A 16,718-nucleotide genomic window follows, 5' to 3' on the forward strand; every position below is an offset into this window, starting at 1 on the left:
ATATATATATATATATATATATATATATATATATATATATATATATATATATATACAACTCTGGAAAAAAAAAATCAGAGACCACTCCCAACAACATTTAAATCAGCATCTCTACATGTATGGCAGCCATTCCATTCCAGTGTCTGTTGAATTCCAACACAGGCACACATCATTCTACTTAGTGATTCTACTTAAAACCTCTGGAATTCTACTTACTGATTAGGTGATCACCTGAACTGAATCTTATTTAACAAGGAAAAGTATAAAAAAACCACTGCTCTGGTCATCACTATCCTCTTGCAATAGGACCAGCTGGACGGCAAAAACAGTGCTCGTGGTACCTCATAAGTAATTGGAATCAAAAAAAATAACTATTGACCATACCAAAAGAGTTTAAAAGAAAAGTTTTGAGTAAGGAAAAGAAGGGTTAAATTCTGGCTTTACTGGCAGAGGGATACAGTGAGCGTCACGTTGCTTCCATCCTTCAAATTTCAAAGACGGCGGTTCATAAGAACAAGGTCAAGCAGCAGACATTGGGGACAACAAAGCTACAGACTGGCAGAGGGCGAAAACGACTTTCCACTGACCGGGATGACCGCCAACTCATTCGAATGTCACTCAACAACCGTAGGATGACATCAAGTGACCTACAAAGAGAATGGCAAACGGCAGCTGGGGTGAAGTGCACGGCGAGGGCGGTTCGAAACAGGCTCCTAGGAGCAGGGCTGAAGTCGTGCAAAGCTAGAAAAAGCCCTTCATCAATGAGAAGCAAAGAAGAGCCAGGCTGAGGTTTGCAAAAGACCATAAAGATTGGACCGTAGAGGACTGGAGTAAGGTCATCTTCTCTGATGAGTCCAATTTTCAGCTTTGCCCAACACCTGGTCGTCTAATGGTTAGACGGAGACCTGGAGAGGCCTACAAGCTACAGTGTCTCACACCCACTGTGAAATTTGGTGGAGGATCGGTGATGATCTGGGGGTGCTTCAGCAAGGCTGCAATCGGGCAGATTTGTCTTTGTGAAGGACTCATTAATCAAGCCACGTACAAGGTTGTCCTGGAAGAACACTTGCTTCCTTCTGCTCTGACAATGTCCCCCAACTCTGAGGATTGGTTTTTTCAGCAGGACATTGCTCCATGCCACACAGCCAGGTCAATGAAGGTGTGAATGGAGGACCATCAGATCAAGACCGTGTCAGGACCAACCCAACCTCCAGACCTGAACCCCATTGAAAACCTCTGGAATGTGATCAAGAGGAAGATGGATGGTCACAAGCCATCAAACAAAGCCGAGCTGCTTGAAATTTTGTGCCAGGAGTGGCATAAAGTCACCCAACAGCAATGTGAAAGACTGGTGGAGAGCATGTCAAGACGCATGAAAGATGTGATTGAAAATCAGGGGTTTCCACAAAATATTGATTTCTGAATTCTTCCTAAGTTAAAACATTAGTATTGTGTTGTTTAAAAATGAATATGAACTTGTTTTGTTTGTATTATTTGAGATCTGAAAACACTGAATCTTTGTTGTTATTTTGACCAGTTGTCATTTTCTGCAAATAAATGCTCGAAATGACAATATTTTTATTCGGAATTTGGGAGAAATGTTGTCAGTAGTTTATAGAATAAAACAAAAATGTTCATTTTACTCAAACACATAACTAAAAATAGTAAAATCAGAAAAACTGATAATTTTGCAGTGGTCTCAATTTTCTCCAGAGCTATATACATGTCAGAAGATGCTGCATCACGATGTGCCAACAATCAAAACATTGTAAAGTTACCCGATGACAACACCACCAACGAACACAGCCGCAGCTATGATTGCCATGGAGATATAATTTTCTTTGGTATTGAGCTGCAGATTGTGCATCAGACTTCGAACTTGACCCCTCAATCTCATCATGGTCCCCGGCCAGCAACCTTCCACTGCAGACTCCTCGAGCAAGCTGTTCACATTGTGGACACCACCACTCTTGCTCTTGATCCTTGGTCCTTCATAAGGTGGAGTTGGGTCTTGCAGAGGTTCTTCAACCTCTCGTCGATGTTTGACGACCTCTGTAGGACGAGAGAAATCCGGAGGAAGAACAAAAACCAAGTTATGGATCATATAAGGTTGTTTTTGCATTTTCTGTATTATATTGCATATCCCATGGATTTAAATCCTTCCCTCTGCCACCGAAGGTGGATGGAGGTTTTTTACACCCTGTCTGTTTGTCGGTCTGTCTGTGAGCAGGATATCTCAAAAATGTATGGACGCATTCGGCCAAATTTTGGTGTACAGATTGAATGTGTGACAAGGATGAACGGATTCGATTTTGGTTGAGGTAGGGATCCGGATTCGGCCTATCAGTAGGATACAAAACGTTAAACTGTTGAGCCCGACAGAGGTATGGGCTCTACCGAGTGATGTTCAAGTTTGATTTTGTGTCAAGCCATTGTCTTTACATCTCAGTTGTATTCATGGTGTTGTGGGAAAGATGGCAGACATATTTTCAGGACAAGGCAGAGATCTCCAATAGGCATTACTGTGTACCATGCACTATTCAAAAGGGCTGGTGTGCACAATTGTTGCAAAAACTTGTATCGATGGCATTGCTTGTGCTTTAAAACTTAATTGGTGAAATAGCTTTTAAAACGAAAACTCTCATAACTGATACACATCATGAATGCAAAGATTCTTGAACCACAAAAAAAGAGGAACGAATGAGTGTAGGGGAGCAGTGATTCTGGATTTTGATCTGTGGAAGGGAGTGTTGTATAACAAAGTCAGGCCACATGAAGGATCTTGGGCTCAACCGTTTTTAATGACGTCTCCTGCTCCACTCACTTGACAGCCCACTGATGTCAATCTCAGTACCGCCTCATCAGTTCCGGCTCATCATGCATTCATTAATATTCATGTGACTCCCAATACCACAGGGAGATCTGTGCAAGGGAGAGGGATGGGGTGGGGGTACACAGGGTAAACAAGATGGACACCACAGGGACTTTCAGGTCCTTACACGACAGGGACTTTCAGGAAGGAAAGCAGGGAATTTGAAGGAGGTGGGTTTGGGGTGGATTAACTGGGGTGGAAAAAATCGTGGTTTTGGATGGGGGAAGATAAGAGATGGTGGTGAACAGTTGTTTTGAAGACCTGAAGGAAAGAGTGGGATTGAAGAGAGTGTGGGAGTTTGTTCCAAAGGTGGGGAAAAAGAGGAATGAAAGAGTGAAGGTGAGAAGTGATTCTTGATTTTGGTAGTTTTATCAGAAAGGGGGTTGCTGGCAAACCTTGAGCACCCTGTGGGAATGTGGTGGGGGGGGGGTGTTCCGTTCGGAGGGGTGATGTGGGACATATCTCAGACAGAGCAGGGGGGTGAGGCTGAAGAGGAGACGGTAGAAGACAGAAAGAGCACTGACCTGCCTGCGGTGAGAGAATGAGATACCCAAAGACTCAGCCTCATCACGGGAGATACCAATGATCAAAACCCGAGAAAGGTGATAGGCAGCATCACCAGCCCAGAGGGGAGATCAGTATTCCATCAGGCTGCAGACGGAAGCTTTGTATGTGGTCAGGAGCTCAAGTGTACCAACGAAGGAATTTGCACGACGGAGGATGCCCAGTCGGCGACTGGCTTTGGAGACCAGATTAGAAATCTGGCTTTCCCTGGAAAGATCATGGCAAATAGTGAGATCCAGAAGCTTCAATGAAAGGACTTCTTCAAAAGGATTGTTGAGAAAGTAGATGAGGGGAGGGGGGGTTGGGAGGTTCCAAATGGTCCTTTAGGAGAGACATAGTGAGAGTGTGAGATATCTCAGGATTGAAAGACATGCTCCACATGTTGGACCAGCTTGTGATTTTATCCGGATCTGCAGAGAGTGAAGAGGCTGCTGCTTGCCGATCTGAGGGATGACAGATGGTACAGCAGAGTGTGGAGTCATCAGCAAAGATAAAGAGGACTTTCCAGAGAGTCGGAGAAAACATTGATGAAATCCAGAAAAAGAACAGGGCCCAGAACGCTGCCTTGAGGAACTCCAGCTTGGACAGGAATAGAAGAGGGGATGAGAGAACTCCATTTCGGGCCACATGTTGGCTGTGACAGCAGAGGAAGTCTGCGAACCATGAGTGGAGATGTCCTGAGATACCATAGAAAGAGAGTTTGGTGAGCAGGGCAGGGTGCCAGACCGTATCGAAGGTGCGCGATATGTCCAGGGAGATGGCCCTGATTTCATGTCTGGAATCAAGGATCTCCATCCATTGTTGGGAGTGTTTGTCTTTCTCTCTGCCTGTGGAATTGACTTTGACATTTTCTTCAAACTCATTCTTCCCTCCAGGTATTCAAGTCAGCTGTTGGCCTCCATGGCAGATCATCACCCATCCAAGATATGATGTTTTCTACCCCTGTTAAGTCCCACCCCCGAGCTCACCTTTTCCCAACTTTCTAGTTTTCCCTTCCTGAGAGTTTGTGTCCTCCTCTACCCCTGATTCTTCCCCACATCCGTTATTTGTCCGTCTCCCTCTATTTTGTCCCTCAACCCTACTGTTGGTGTGATTGGCATAAAGACAGCATTGAAAAATTCATTCAACAGACCCAAAGCATATCATTGACAAGATTGTTGGGGGGAAAACATGGGCAAATGGGATGGTGCCATATCTCCTTAGCTTAGACCCATGGAAGTCATGAGGTGCACAGGCTGGAATACGTTGTAAGGTGAGGTCCTAGCCCGTTTTGATTTCCTACTTGTACTTCCGCCTGGCTTGATATTCCGAAAACACATCATGGAGGTACTGTTAGCTGGTCTGTCACAACACAATGTTTGAGGAATTCAAAGAAATCTAATGGAATCAGGTGAAATGGAATCAAAGAAATCAGGTGATGGAAAGGTTGGGAGTTCCTTGGTGGATAGAGTCCTTTAAAAAACATCCAATGTTATTGTCAGTGCGTCGGGTCGTCGTTCCTCATCTGGTAACTCACTACGTGCAATATAGAGTGGTCATTCCTCATATGGTAACTTATTACATTACGTGGATATGGGGTGATAATTCCTTAAGTGGTAACTCATTACATGCCGAAAGGGTGGTCATTCCTGCGATGGTAACTCATGATGTGCCTTTAGGGTGGTCATCCCTCATATGGTAAGGCATTATGTGCCTATAGCATGGTCATTCCTCATGTGGTAACTCATTAGGTGCCTATAGGGTGGTCATTCCTCATATGGTATCTCACTACATGCAATATACAGTTGTCATTCCTCATATGATATTCATTAAATGCCATATAGGGTGGCTGTTCCTCATATGGTAACTCACAACGTGCCTATCGGGTGGTCACTCCTCATATGGTAACTCATTACGTACCATATTCGGTGCTCCTTCCTCATATGATATTCATTAAATGCCATATAGGGTGGCTGTTCCTCATATGGTAACTCACAACGTGCCTATCGGGTGGTCACTCCTCATATGGTAACTCATTACGTACCATATTCGGTGCTCGTTCCTCATATGGTAACTCAAGACGTGCAATATGGAGTGGTCATTCCTCATATGGTAACTCATGACGTGCCTATAGGGTTATCATTCCTCATATGGTAACTCATGACGTGCCTATAGAGTGGTCATCCCTCATATGGTAACTCATGACGTGCCTATAGGGTGATCATCCCTCATATGGTAACTCATGACGTGCCTATAGGGTGATCATCCCTCATATGGTAACTCATGACGTGCCTATAGAGTGGTCATTCCTCATATGGTAACTCATGACGTGCCTATAGGGTTATCATTCCTCATATGGTAACTCATGACGTGCCTATAGAGTGGTCATCCCTCATATGGTAACTCATGACGTGCCTATAGAGTGGTCATCCCTCATATGGTAACTCATGACGTGCCTATAGGGTTATCATCCCTCATATGGTAACTCATGACATGCCTATAGGGTTATCATTCCTCATATGGTAACTCATGACGTGCCTATAGAGTGGTCATCCCTCATATGGTAACTCATGACGTGCCTATAGGGTTATCATTCCTCATATGGTAACTCGTTCCCATTGAATGACCCCCTTATAACACAGAATGATTGTGGAGACACTGGACCATGATAGCACGGTGCTCCGAGATCGTGACGTCAATATGAAATGTTTTAATCAATGATTACGTAACACGACACCGACGGTTAATTAACCACGTGTTCCCAGTGAGTTGGTTTCAACACACAAAGAGTGAGTGACCCGCGAACCTGCTCGTGTCGACAACACCGTCAGGAGCAACAAAGCACAAAGCACTTGGCGGCGCATCCTTCCCAACCACATGAAGCGATGACGTCATCGGAAACCTCTCAGGCCACGCCCACGTCATAAACAATTCGGGAAGTATTAAATATTATCGGAATTTAAATTGAAAAATAGATTTGTTGCTCTAATTTACACGATTACTCATCTGTCCGAGCAATCGGCGCTGCTCGATCGTGGATTAATCATCGTTTTGTTGACCGTTCGTTTCGATCATGACTGGAACCAGGGAGTCGACGATCACCTAGCAACGGCGAGCGTTGCCCCCAAAAGATCGTTGCTAGGTGACGCAACGGGAGTCCCGGGACGTGAGTGGGAGCTTCCATTTGAAGGTTTCATACTAATCGCTCAGAAGAATCCCCATACGTACTTGATCTCTCTCGAGGATGATCTTAATCACTGCTTGGCCTATACAGGCCGTGAATTAATTAACGGGTACTAGTCACCTTGTACCAAGGATCATCCGATCTCCCAACAGATGGAAGCGCAGGTGGACAACGTCCACCTGGCGTCGGTGTTGAGGACCAGTCTCAACCCTGCGTCGGTGTTACGTGTCACTGTCATCTTGGAAGACTCTCTCGACCAACTTTCCATTATCGGGGCTTTGATGGAAAATGGTCTTGACCCGCTTCCCGTGAGTTCTTATTAGTATTTATTCGTTTTCGTGCTCGCCTCTAAGGTATCAAGTCCTGGGTTCGATTTTCGCCCAATAGGATCTAAAGCCGAATAGGTTCAAGATCTCCCGGTCTTTGGAATGATTCTCTGGACATATTCCAAATTCCCTGCATGGGTTGACCATGCGATAAAGTTATTTGGAAGCCGGCACATATGCTAGTCTATAACCACTTCAGCAACCCCACCAAGGTCAAGCCTCTACTGAGAATTTTGGGGTCAGATCTATTGGATTATCTGGAATTGAAATTCCAGATATGGTATTGATTGCCATCACGCTCCGTCCGTACATCCATCTCCTATTTTGGCTTCTCTGGCTAAACCGCTGGGCCGATCCGGGTGAAATTTGGCAGCAATGTTCTGCTCCTGACTGGTAACAGGGTTTGCAAAGCTCGTTCCGGTCACGCCACTTTAAGTAGGTCAAAATAGTCGGCTTAGGAAATTTCTTCAAAAATCTTCTCCAGACCCACCAGTCAGAATGTTACCAAATTTGGGTTTTAATATTAGGCCAGGGTAGGGATGTTAAATTTCGGAGGTCTTCTGATCACGTGACCAGAAGTGTGTCAAAATGGCCGGCAGTCAATTTTTGGGAAAATCATGTCAATTCCTTCAAAAATCTTCTCCAGACCCACCAGTCAGAATGTTACCAAATTTGGGTTTTAATATTAGGCCAGGGTAGGGATGTTAAATTTCGGAGGTCTTTCTGATCACATGACCAGAAGTGTGTCAAAATGGCCGGCAGTCAATTTTTGGGAAAATCATGTCAATTCCTTCAAAAATCTTCTCTAGACCCACCAGTCAGAATGCTACCAAATTTGGGTTTTAATATTAGGCCAGGGTAGGGATGTTAAATTTCGCAGGTCTTTCCGATCACGTGACCAGAAGTGTGTCAAAATGGCCGGCAGTCAATTTTTGGGAAAATCATGTCAATTCCTTCAAAAATCTTCTCTAGACCCACCAGTCAGAATGCTACCAAATTTGGGTTTTAATATTAGGCCAGGGTAGGGATGTTAAATTTCGCAGGTCTTTCCTATCACGTGACCAGAAGTGTGTCAAAATGGCCGGCAGTCAATTTTTGGGAAAATCATGTCAATTCCTTCAAAAATCTTCTCTAGACCCACCAGTCAGAATGCTACCAAATTTGGGTTTTAATATTAGGCCAGGGTAGGGATGTTAAATTTCGCAGGTCTTTCCGATCACGTGACCAGAAGTGTGTCAAAATGGCCGACAGTCAATTTTTGGGAAAATCATGTCAATTCCTTGAAAAATCTTTTCCAGACCCACCAGTCAGAAAGCTGCTAAATTTGGGTTGCAACATTAGGACGGGCTCCTGATGTTAAATTTCAGAGACTATAACAAATCACGTGACCAGAAGTGTCAAAATGGCCGTCGCATAAATTGCTTCAAAAATCTTCTTCTCCAGACCGACTAGTCACAATGTTACCAAATTTGGGTTATAATATTAGGCCAGGGTAGGGATGTTAAATTGCGGAGGTCATGCTGATCACATGAGGTCATGCTGATCACCCCAAATTTGGGTTATAATATTAGGCCAGGGTAGGGATGGTAAATTTCGGAGGTCTTTCCGATCACATGACCAGAAGTGTGTCAAAATGGCCGGCATTCAATTTTTTTAGAAAATCATGTCAATTCCTTTAAAAAATCTTATCCAGACCCACCAGTCAGAATGCTACCAAATTTGGGTTATAATATTAGGCCAGGGCCCAGATAAGCTCCAGGTCCAGTGGTCCTGTTTTTTGTTATGCAGCCTATAACTGCTGATTGTATCATTGCTGGGAGCGTAACTGTGCTGCTTATGCAGTGCTCCCTGTTTCCAGGAAGCTGGCACTCATTTTGCCAACCTCGAAAGGATGACAGGCTGAATCAACCCACCTGGTGTTATTTAATGTGGCATAGGGGCTCAAAGCCAAGACCCTAATATCATAAGCCAGCCACCTTAACCATTACGCCAACACCAGGCTATGGGTGAGGGCAGGTTATGTTTGATGTTCACCAAATATTATTGAAGACCTGTCGGCTGTGACATTTGATTGGTGTTCACCTTCACACGAAGCAAAGCCAGCTCGTTCTTCAGTCTGTCTTCGATCCTTGACCATATCTGGACTGATCTGAAGGTCCAGTTTGAGTGTGATGGTAGCTTAATTCAGAAGGGAGTGAAAATTCCAGTGGTCTCGTCTGCATTTAGAATGTGGACGTCAAAGATCACACTGTGCCTTGAGAAAAGACGAGGCCATTGTGTGCTGGTTGCTTGGTCAAATCCCTTGCTTGGGTTTGGCTCTATAATTGGCAGATGAGATTGCTGGGTATGGATGTGCCACAGATACGATGGTCCAAATGACGTCCTGTGCTGTATCTAACCTTCCTTGTGCTGCCTTTCTTTGTGAAAAGAATAAAGGTGGAGAAGATGACCACCCCTCCATGGGGTTCAGAAGCAAGCCCACCAGTCTGGGTAACACAAACGTCCCGATGAACAGAACAAGGTTCGTGAGTTGCGGTTTGTCCAGACTTCAGCAAAGTTCTGCTCTAAAGAAGAGGAAAGCAGACAGGTATTACATACATGACACATTACACAAAAAACAAACGTAAAATATAACTATGGTACCCACGAAGCTCATGTAGGAAAATTTAGTCTTCACATCTGAACTTGTGATTCAGGATGCTCAGATCCCAGTGCAGGTCGTGATGCTGAGATCCCAGTGTGTTTCAGGATGCTGGGATCCCAGTGTGGTTCAGGATGCTGAGATCCCAGTGCGCTTCAAGATGCTGAGATCCCAGTGTGGTTCACAATGCTGAGATCCCAGTGTGGTTCAAGATGCTGGGATCCCAGTGTGGTTCAGGATGCTGAGATCCCAGTGCGCTTCAAGATGCTGAGATCCCAGTGTGGTTCACAATGCTGAGATCCCAGTGTGGTTCAAGATGCTGAGATCCCAATGTGATTCAGGATGCTGAGATCCGAGTGTGGTTCACCATGCTGAGATCCGAGTGTGGTTCACCATGCTGAGATCCCAGTTTGGTTCAGGATGCTGAGATTCGAGTGTGGTTCACCATGCTGAGATCCCAGAGTGGTTCAGGATGCTGAGATTCGAGTGTGGTTCAGGATGCTGAGATCTGAGTATGGTTTGGGATCCTGAGATCCCAGTGTGATTCACAATGCTGAGATCCCAGTGTGTTTCAGGATGTTGAGATCCCAGTGTGGTTCAGGATGCTGAGATCCCAATGTGGTTTGGGATGCTGAGATCCCAGTGTGTTTCAGGATGCTGAGATCCCAGTGTGGTTTGGGATCCTGAGATCCCAGTGTGATTCACAATGCTGAGATCCCAGTGTGTTTCAGGATGTTGAGATCACAGTGTGGTTTGGAATGCTGAGATCCCAGTGTAATTCATGATGCTGAGATCCCAGTGTGATTCATGATGCTGAGATCCCAGTGTGATTCATGATGCTGAGATCTCAGTGTGGTTCAGGATGCTGAGATCCCAGGTTCAAATTCCGTATATTGTGTTGATTTGTCCAATATTTCTCAATGTCCTTGTAATTCACGTGGCTGCTTCCCTCAACCCTCTTCATATATGTAGTTAATGCCAAGTTATTCTTTTGATAAAAATGCTGCGGAGCAGTTTCAATATATTTGAAGTTTTTTGATGTTATAGATTTTGTTGTTCAGGTATCAGACGGCACATTTGATGAATTGATCATACTGATTTGATTAACTCTGAGCATGTTGCCTTGAGATCCTTGAATGTTGTTAAACTGGGCGTCCCATCTGCCAACATTAGATAGTGGACGTTAAAGATGGTGTCCTTCGTTGTCCTTCGTGAAGAGTGGGCGAGCTATTGCAGGCACCACAAACAAATGACAAATTCCTGCCCTTGCTACCAGCTGTGAGGCAATGGCAAACCATCAAGTGCATTCCTTGCTGTGAGGCTGCTTTGGCAGCACTGAGCCTGTCTTCGTGCAGAGTAGCAGAATCCGTTTCGTTGATCAATACGATTATAAAGGTTCTGCAGGTCCAATTTTTCAATTATTGGTACCCTCTAATGCGAATCCTCAGGTTCGTTACTTGGAAAAAACAAATTCTGTCGTCTTTGTTGATCCTCCAAAGACGTGAGTCAACAATTTGCAAGGGCAAGTGCAAGCTCAATTCTGCAAAGAATAACTTGCCGTTGGGAGATTTAAAACTTGTCGTAAGAAAGACTTGTTGAACAAGAACAACTTGCAGTTAGCTCAAGAGGATGCAAGTTCTGATATAATTTTTTTGTTTAATAACTTTGTATTTCTCCTTGTGAATCAAGCACAATTTCAGAATTTCCCAGGGAACCATATCAGCCCATGACCACTTTGTGTGAACTCACTGTGAAAAACAGGCAGTACCTGTGGGATGTTTTGGAAGAAACTCGACATGAGTTGGAAATCCGAGGTTCATTTGAGAATCTCCAACGGGCTTTTAAGGATGACAAAGACTCAAAACATGCCTTCTGTGAAACCCTTAGTTGGTAAGAAATCTTGCATATAAAATTCCAAATCGTGTGGTTTAACACCTGGCCCCTCAATGTGTCACCTCATTCTAACTCTTACAAACTCTATCTGGCACTAACCTCTATCTGACTCCAACCTCTATCTGACTCCAACCTCTATCTGACACTAACCTCCATCTGACTCTAACCTCTTTCTGACTCCAACCTCTATCTGGCACTAACCTCTATCTGACTCCAACCTCTATCTGACTCAAACCTCTATCTGACACTAACCTCGATCTCACTCCAACCTCTATCTGACACTAACCTTCATTTGACACAAACCTCTATCTGACTCCAACCTCTATCTGACACTAACCTCCATCTGACTCTAACCTCTTTCTGACTCCAACCTCTATCTGACACTAACATCTATCTGGCACTAACCTCTATCTGACTCCAACCTCTATCTGACTCCAACCTCTATCTGACACTAACCTCGATCTCACTCCAACCTCTATCTGACTCCAACCTCTATCTGACTCCAACCTCTATCTGACTCCAACCTCTATCTGACACTAACCTCCATCTGACTCTAACCTCTTTCTGACTCCAACCTCTATCTGACACTAACCTCTATCTGACACTAACCTCTATCTGACACTCACCTTCATCTGACACAAACCTCTATCTGACTCCAACCTCTATCTGACTCCACCCTCTATCTGACATTAACCTCCATCTGACTCCAACCTCTATCTGACTCTAACCTCTATCTGACTCCAACCTCTATATGACTCTAACCTCTCTCTGACTCCATCCTCAATCTGACTCTAACCTCTATCTGACTCCAACCTCTATCTGACACGAACCTCAATCTGACACTAACCTCTATCTGACACTAACCTCTATCTGACACTAACCTCTATCTGACTCCATCCTCTATCTGACATTAACCTCCATCTGACTCCAACCTCTATCTGACTCCAACCTCTATCTGACAATAACCTCTCTCTGACTCCAACCTCTATCTGACTCCGACCTCAATCTGACACTAACCTCTATCTGACACTAACCTCTATCTGACACTAACCTCTATCTGACTCCATCCTCTATCTGACTCCACCCTCTATCAAATACTAACCTCAATCTGACACTAACCTCTATCTGACTCCAACCTCAATCTGACTCCAACCTCTATCTGACTCCAACCTCTATCTGACACTAACCTCTATCTGACATGAACCTCTATCTGACTTGACTCACTATTTGACACTAACCTCTATCTGACTCTAACCTCTATCTGACACTAACCTGAATTTTACACTGACCTCTATCTGACTCCAACCTCTATCTGACTCCAACCTCCATCTGATTCCAATCTGTGTCTTTGTGTATCCTTGTGCATTGCGTGCGCGCGCGCACACACACACACACACACACACACACACACACACACACACACACACACACACACACACACACACACACACACACACACACACACACACACACACACACACACACACACACACACACACACACACACACACACACACACACACACACACACACACACACACAGCCTCATTTTGCATTAATCTGTCATTTCGAAAGTCTCATATTACTGTATTTAAAACACCAATCATAATTCATAAGAGTGTGCTTATCTCAGGTGAGCATTAATATGAGTGTCTGAATAGACTCTACCCATCCCAATGGGAGCTCAGATGCTCAGAATGAAGGTGTATCTCAGTTTATGAGGAATCATCACAAGATGTCATTATTTCAGGGAGGAGGAGGAGGAGGCCAAACAGAGTATAAAGCAACTCAAGTTAGAGGTGATGACGATGAATCAAAGTACAGAGAAGGAGGTTCAGGTATGTAAATTGTACACTCCATTTACTCACACCAATGGCAACGGTCAGAATAGGACTGACAGGATGGCCTGGAGGTACGCACACTTGCCTCTAAGCTGTCTACCCTGGGTTTGAATCTCGGCCCAGCGATAAACTGTCATCCTGGTGTTTCATAAGCAGGGCGATTCATTAACATGTGTGCTGTCCCTTGGTCAGACTTTAAACGGGCATCTCTTTGTTGGCCTGAGTTGGTGCATGTTAAAGATCCTTCGTGAAGAGTAAGTGAGCTATCGCAGACACCATGAACAAATTACAAAGTCCTGCCATAACCAAAGGCGAACGTCAGGCCTGGCAAGCCGGTTCGTGAAAGACGGGCTAAACGTCCCCCAGCCAATTCCATGGCTGTTAAAGTCGAAGGGCAGTGGTCAGAATGGAGTGTCTCCCACATTCAGCCTTCAACGAATATTGAGTAAAATAAGAAATGAATTGTCCCGAAACATAAAAGGAAATGCACACAAAAACGTCTTTTAATAAACTTGAAGAGAATGAGTTTGGTGGATAAATGATGCTGCTGCTCATTTATGTGTGTAAAACAGGAGTACCATGAAGTCATAGCAGAGCTGAAAGACCAGTTGCAGAATCTGAGAACCTGGACCACCACAAGGAGCAAATACATGCAGAGAAGGCTTGAACTACAGATCGATGAGCAACGTCGTTGGAGCTTGAAGTTAGAGAATGAGATCCGGCAGAATTCAGAGGTAAGCCTGGCTGAAAGGTCCTCATTATAATAGCCTGAGTAAGGTGAGGTGCCTTGTGATTGAGTGTTGTTATTTGCAGACGCGTGTGAACGTTTGGGGCAAATTGTATTCTCCCCCGAAAATTCCTTACTATGGCTGGGCACTTCTCTTGTATCAGAACCTGCAAGAGGAAATTACCCAAGAGATGATATCCAGCTTGGATGTGCAGAGCTTCTTGACCCATAAGTATGCTGTAAGTGCAAATATGTAATTCAGAAAAATTTTAATTTTTTTTATATAGACTGATCTAACATGCAAGCTGGAAGACGTGGAAGGGGGCGGGGGGGGGGGTAGGGTGCAGCGAGTCGGTGTTATTGATGGCAGAATGGTCTCCTTCCCATACATATATTCTGCAGTATACAGATATTTCCAAACACCAATGTAAGATGTGCGTTTCATTTTTCTTTGATGGTACAAGATAGTACACTCAACTACTATGTAAAAAAAAAAGGAAGAGTTCCAAATTTATGAAACAAGCAATTATATTTACTTCGGACAACTCGTACAATTTAAAATGGAAACATTAGTTCAAAGAAATGAAGAGCCATACTAGAATAGGATGAGCAGCATTTGGGCAATTAAATAATGTTATCAAAAGCAAACTCCCCTTGTGTCTGAAAAGGAAGGTTTACAATCGGTGTGTTCTACCAGCAATGAATTACGGCAGTGAAACGTGATCTCCAACAAAGAAAACAGAGACCATTGATTCCTTTTCAAGAAGCCATGGAAAGATGTCGTCTTGGGAAAAACAAAAGAGACAACAAGAGAGGCGAATGGATCAGACGGAAAACAAAACTCCTCGAAATTCTGATCACAATCACAACACCAAAATGGTGGGAGAAAAACGGACAATAGGCAGGCAACAATAATTACAAACTGGCAGGGAAGGTTCGAGAAGAGACAGAAGTAGACCAAATATCAGAGAGAGAGAGAGATCAAATTGAAAAGTTTACTGGAGTCCAAAAGCCCCAAATTGCATTGAATGGAACAGAATGGACTATGTTGAGGGAAGTCTTGGTCCTGCAGTGGACTATAGGTTAGCTTCGTCAAGTCAAAAGATACAACTCTTGGAACATTTAGAATATTAAGATGAACATGCAAATGAAGACAAAACGTGTCAACACTGATTTAGAGGCATGGAGGGAGAGAGCTGCCACTGATGGATAGTATATCATAAGCAGCATCGTAAGGAGGCGAAAATAAACAAATAACAATACTTTTCCAACGGTCATGGTAGAAATGATCGTGAACGGCTACGCGAGTCATTGAAAAGTGATGATTAGGATCCGAAAATGAGTGAGGTGAAATGACCAGTGCGGTGGGTGGCAGATCCAAAAGGGTCTCCAAAAATGGCCGCTCCAAAGTGCAATGTCACAGTACAGAAAGAACAAACTGGCCACACAAAATATCCCCAAAATATACCGTACCTTGGCTCTGAATTCGTACCGATTGCACATGTGCAGATAGGAGTGAGACACCATTTTTACTTTGTCCACTTGCCTGGCAGTCAAACAAAATTGAAAATCATCCAAAACGGGGAAATTACTGTTTTTAAGGAGGTCATAAAGGACACAAACAACAGGCATGAATAACCAATGCAACATGTGAGATCGGGTGGTGTAATAGATATTGCATCAATTACGGTAAAACAGGAGTAAATTCTGTAATTAATTTATTTATACGACTTTTACAATCTTTATTTTATTTGAATTTAATTATATACTTAAACACTGTAGAACACAAATCACCTTCTTATCACTTTCAAAACCCTTCTGTTTTGCAGTACTTGGACATGTTAAATAGGGTGGGGTATAAGGGTGGTGTATACGACTGCTTCAATCGTGCTAATCTTCTGGAATTTTTCATTTTTAACGATCTTTCAAATCATAATTTTATTGAAGTTGATGTATATACTATACTTGAACACTGCTCGGGGTAACGTGTTCCATGAACATTCTCGTTGGATTGAGCAATGGCTCAAATTATGGATTCTATGTAATGCTGTAGATCTTAATAAATTATATGTGCTTGGAATAATGGGACAAATTACCTTTTTTGTCCTTGATCCTCCCGATATGTGAATACTGAAGCCAACTTTGCAGTAGAGCGTTACTGTAATCAAGTGGTATCTGGAGGAAATACTTTGCACGTTTTCAATGTTTTTTCTACCCTGGAATTAAGGAATTGGAAGACAAGTTGGAGCACTGGATGGAGCGGTATGATAATGACATCGAGGACAAACAGCAGGAGATGAACAATATCAAGATCACTCGAGCTAATGACAGAACAAAGATTCAGGAACTTACCAAGAAGGTGAGTTGAGTATCCAATCCCTGAATAAAAATGAGTGAAATCAAGACAATAATATGATATTTCATAACCTTTATTGTTGATGATTATTATTTTTACTGACACTTGTGTCACCAATTTGCAAGAGCACAGGAGCAATTCCATGAAATTGGACTCCTCCATACAAATAAAAGGCAGGGTAGGAAATTAAAAAAAATACCCTTACGACATACACATGGGAGAGGTCGGTGCAGCCCCGAAGTTTGGAGCGATTTCACAAAAGTTTGAAGGAGTAGTTCAGTGACAACACAGGACAGGACAGGACAACACAGACACTGAACAGATACATACATATA

The 16,718-nt window shown here is 43.6% G+C and overlaps 2 protein-coding genes across 8 annotated transcripts in view; one reads left to right on the forward strand and one right to left on the reverse strand.

Annotated features, from left to right (window-relative positions):
• The window catches only part of LOC147012926 (uncharacterized), a 49,714-nt gene that overhangs the window by 4,280 nt on the left and 28,716 nt on the right, over positions 1-16,718 (reverse strand). The window contains exons 1-2 of one of the 2 annotated variants that reach the window (XM_085854283.1): positions 6,222-6,362; positions 1,779-2,052 (exon numbers count right to left, since the gene is read on the reverse strand). In XM_085854283.1, coding sequence (XP_085710409.1) covers positions 1,779-2,052; positions 6,222-6,294 — 347 coding nt within the window. In that variant the 5' untranslated portion in view covers positions 6,295-6,362. Of the gene's footprint in view, positions 1-1,778; positions 2,053-6,221; positions 6,363-16,718 lie in introns of those variants that run through there. The other variant, XM_085854282.1, reaches the window with a different exon arrangement.
• The window catches only part of LOC147012927 (dynein regulatory complex protein 9-like), a 29,232-nt gene continuing 18,912 nt past the window's right edge, over positions 6,399-16,718 (forward strand). The window contains exons 1-8 of one of the 6 annotated variants that reach the window (XM_085854275.1): positions 6,399-6,581; positions 6,752-6,907; positions 9,355-9,512; positions 11,328-11,456; positions 13,210-13,297; positions 13,873-14,034; positions 14,114-14,266; positions 16,255-16,386. In XM_085854275.1, coding sequence (XP_085710401.1) covers positions 6,752-6,907; positions 9,355-9,512; positions 11,328-11,456; positions 13,210-13,297; positions 13,873-14,034; positions 14,114-14,266; positions 16,255-16,386 — 978 coding nt within the window. In that variant the 5' untranslated portion in view covers positions 6,399-6,581. Of the gene's footprint in view, positions 6,908-9,354; positions 9,513-11,327; positions 11,457-13,209; positions 13,298-13,872; positions 14,035-14,113; positions 14,267-16,254; positions 16,387-16,718 lie in introns of all 6 variants that reach the window. The other 5 variants (XM_085854276.1, XM_085854277.1, XM_085854280.1 and 2 more) reach the window with 5 other exon arrangements.

The sequence above is a fragment of the Eptatretus burgeri genome, chromosome 14 (assembly GCF_056783735.1).
Source record: "Eptatretus burgeri isolate ZD-2024b chromosome 14, Ebu_testis_v1, whole genome shotgun sequence".
In the NCBI taxonomy this organism is placed as follows: domain Eukaryota; kingdom Metazoa; phylum Chordata; class Myxini; order Myxiniformes; family Myxinidae; genus Eptatretus; species Eptatretus burgeri.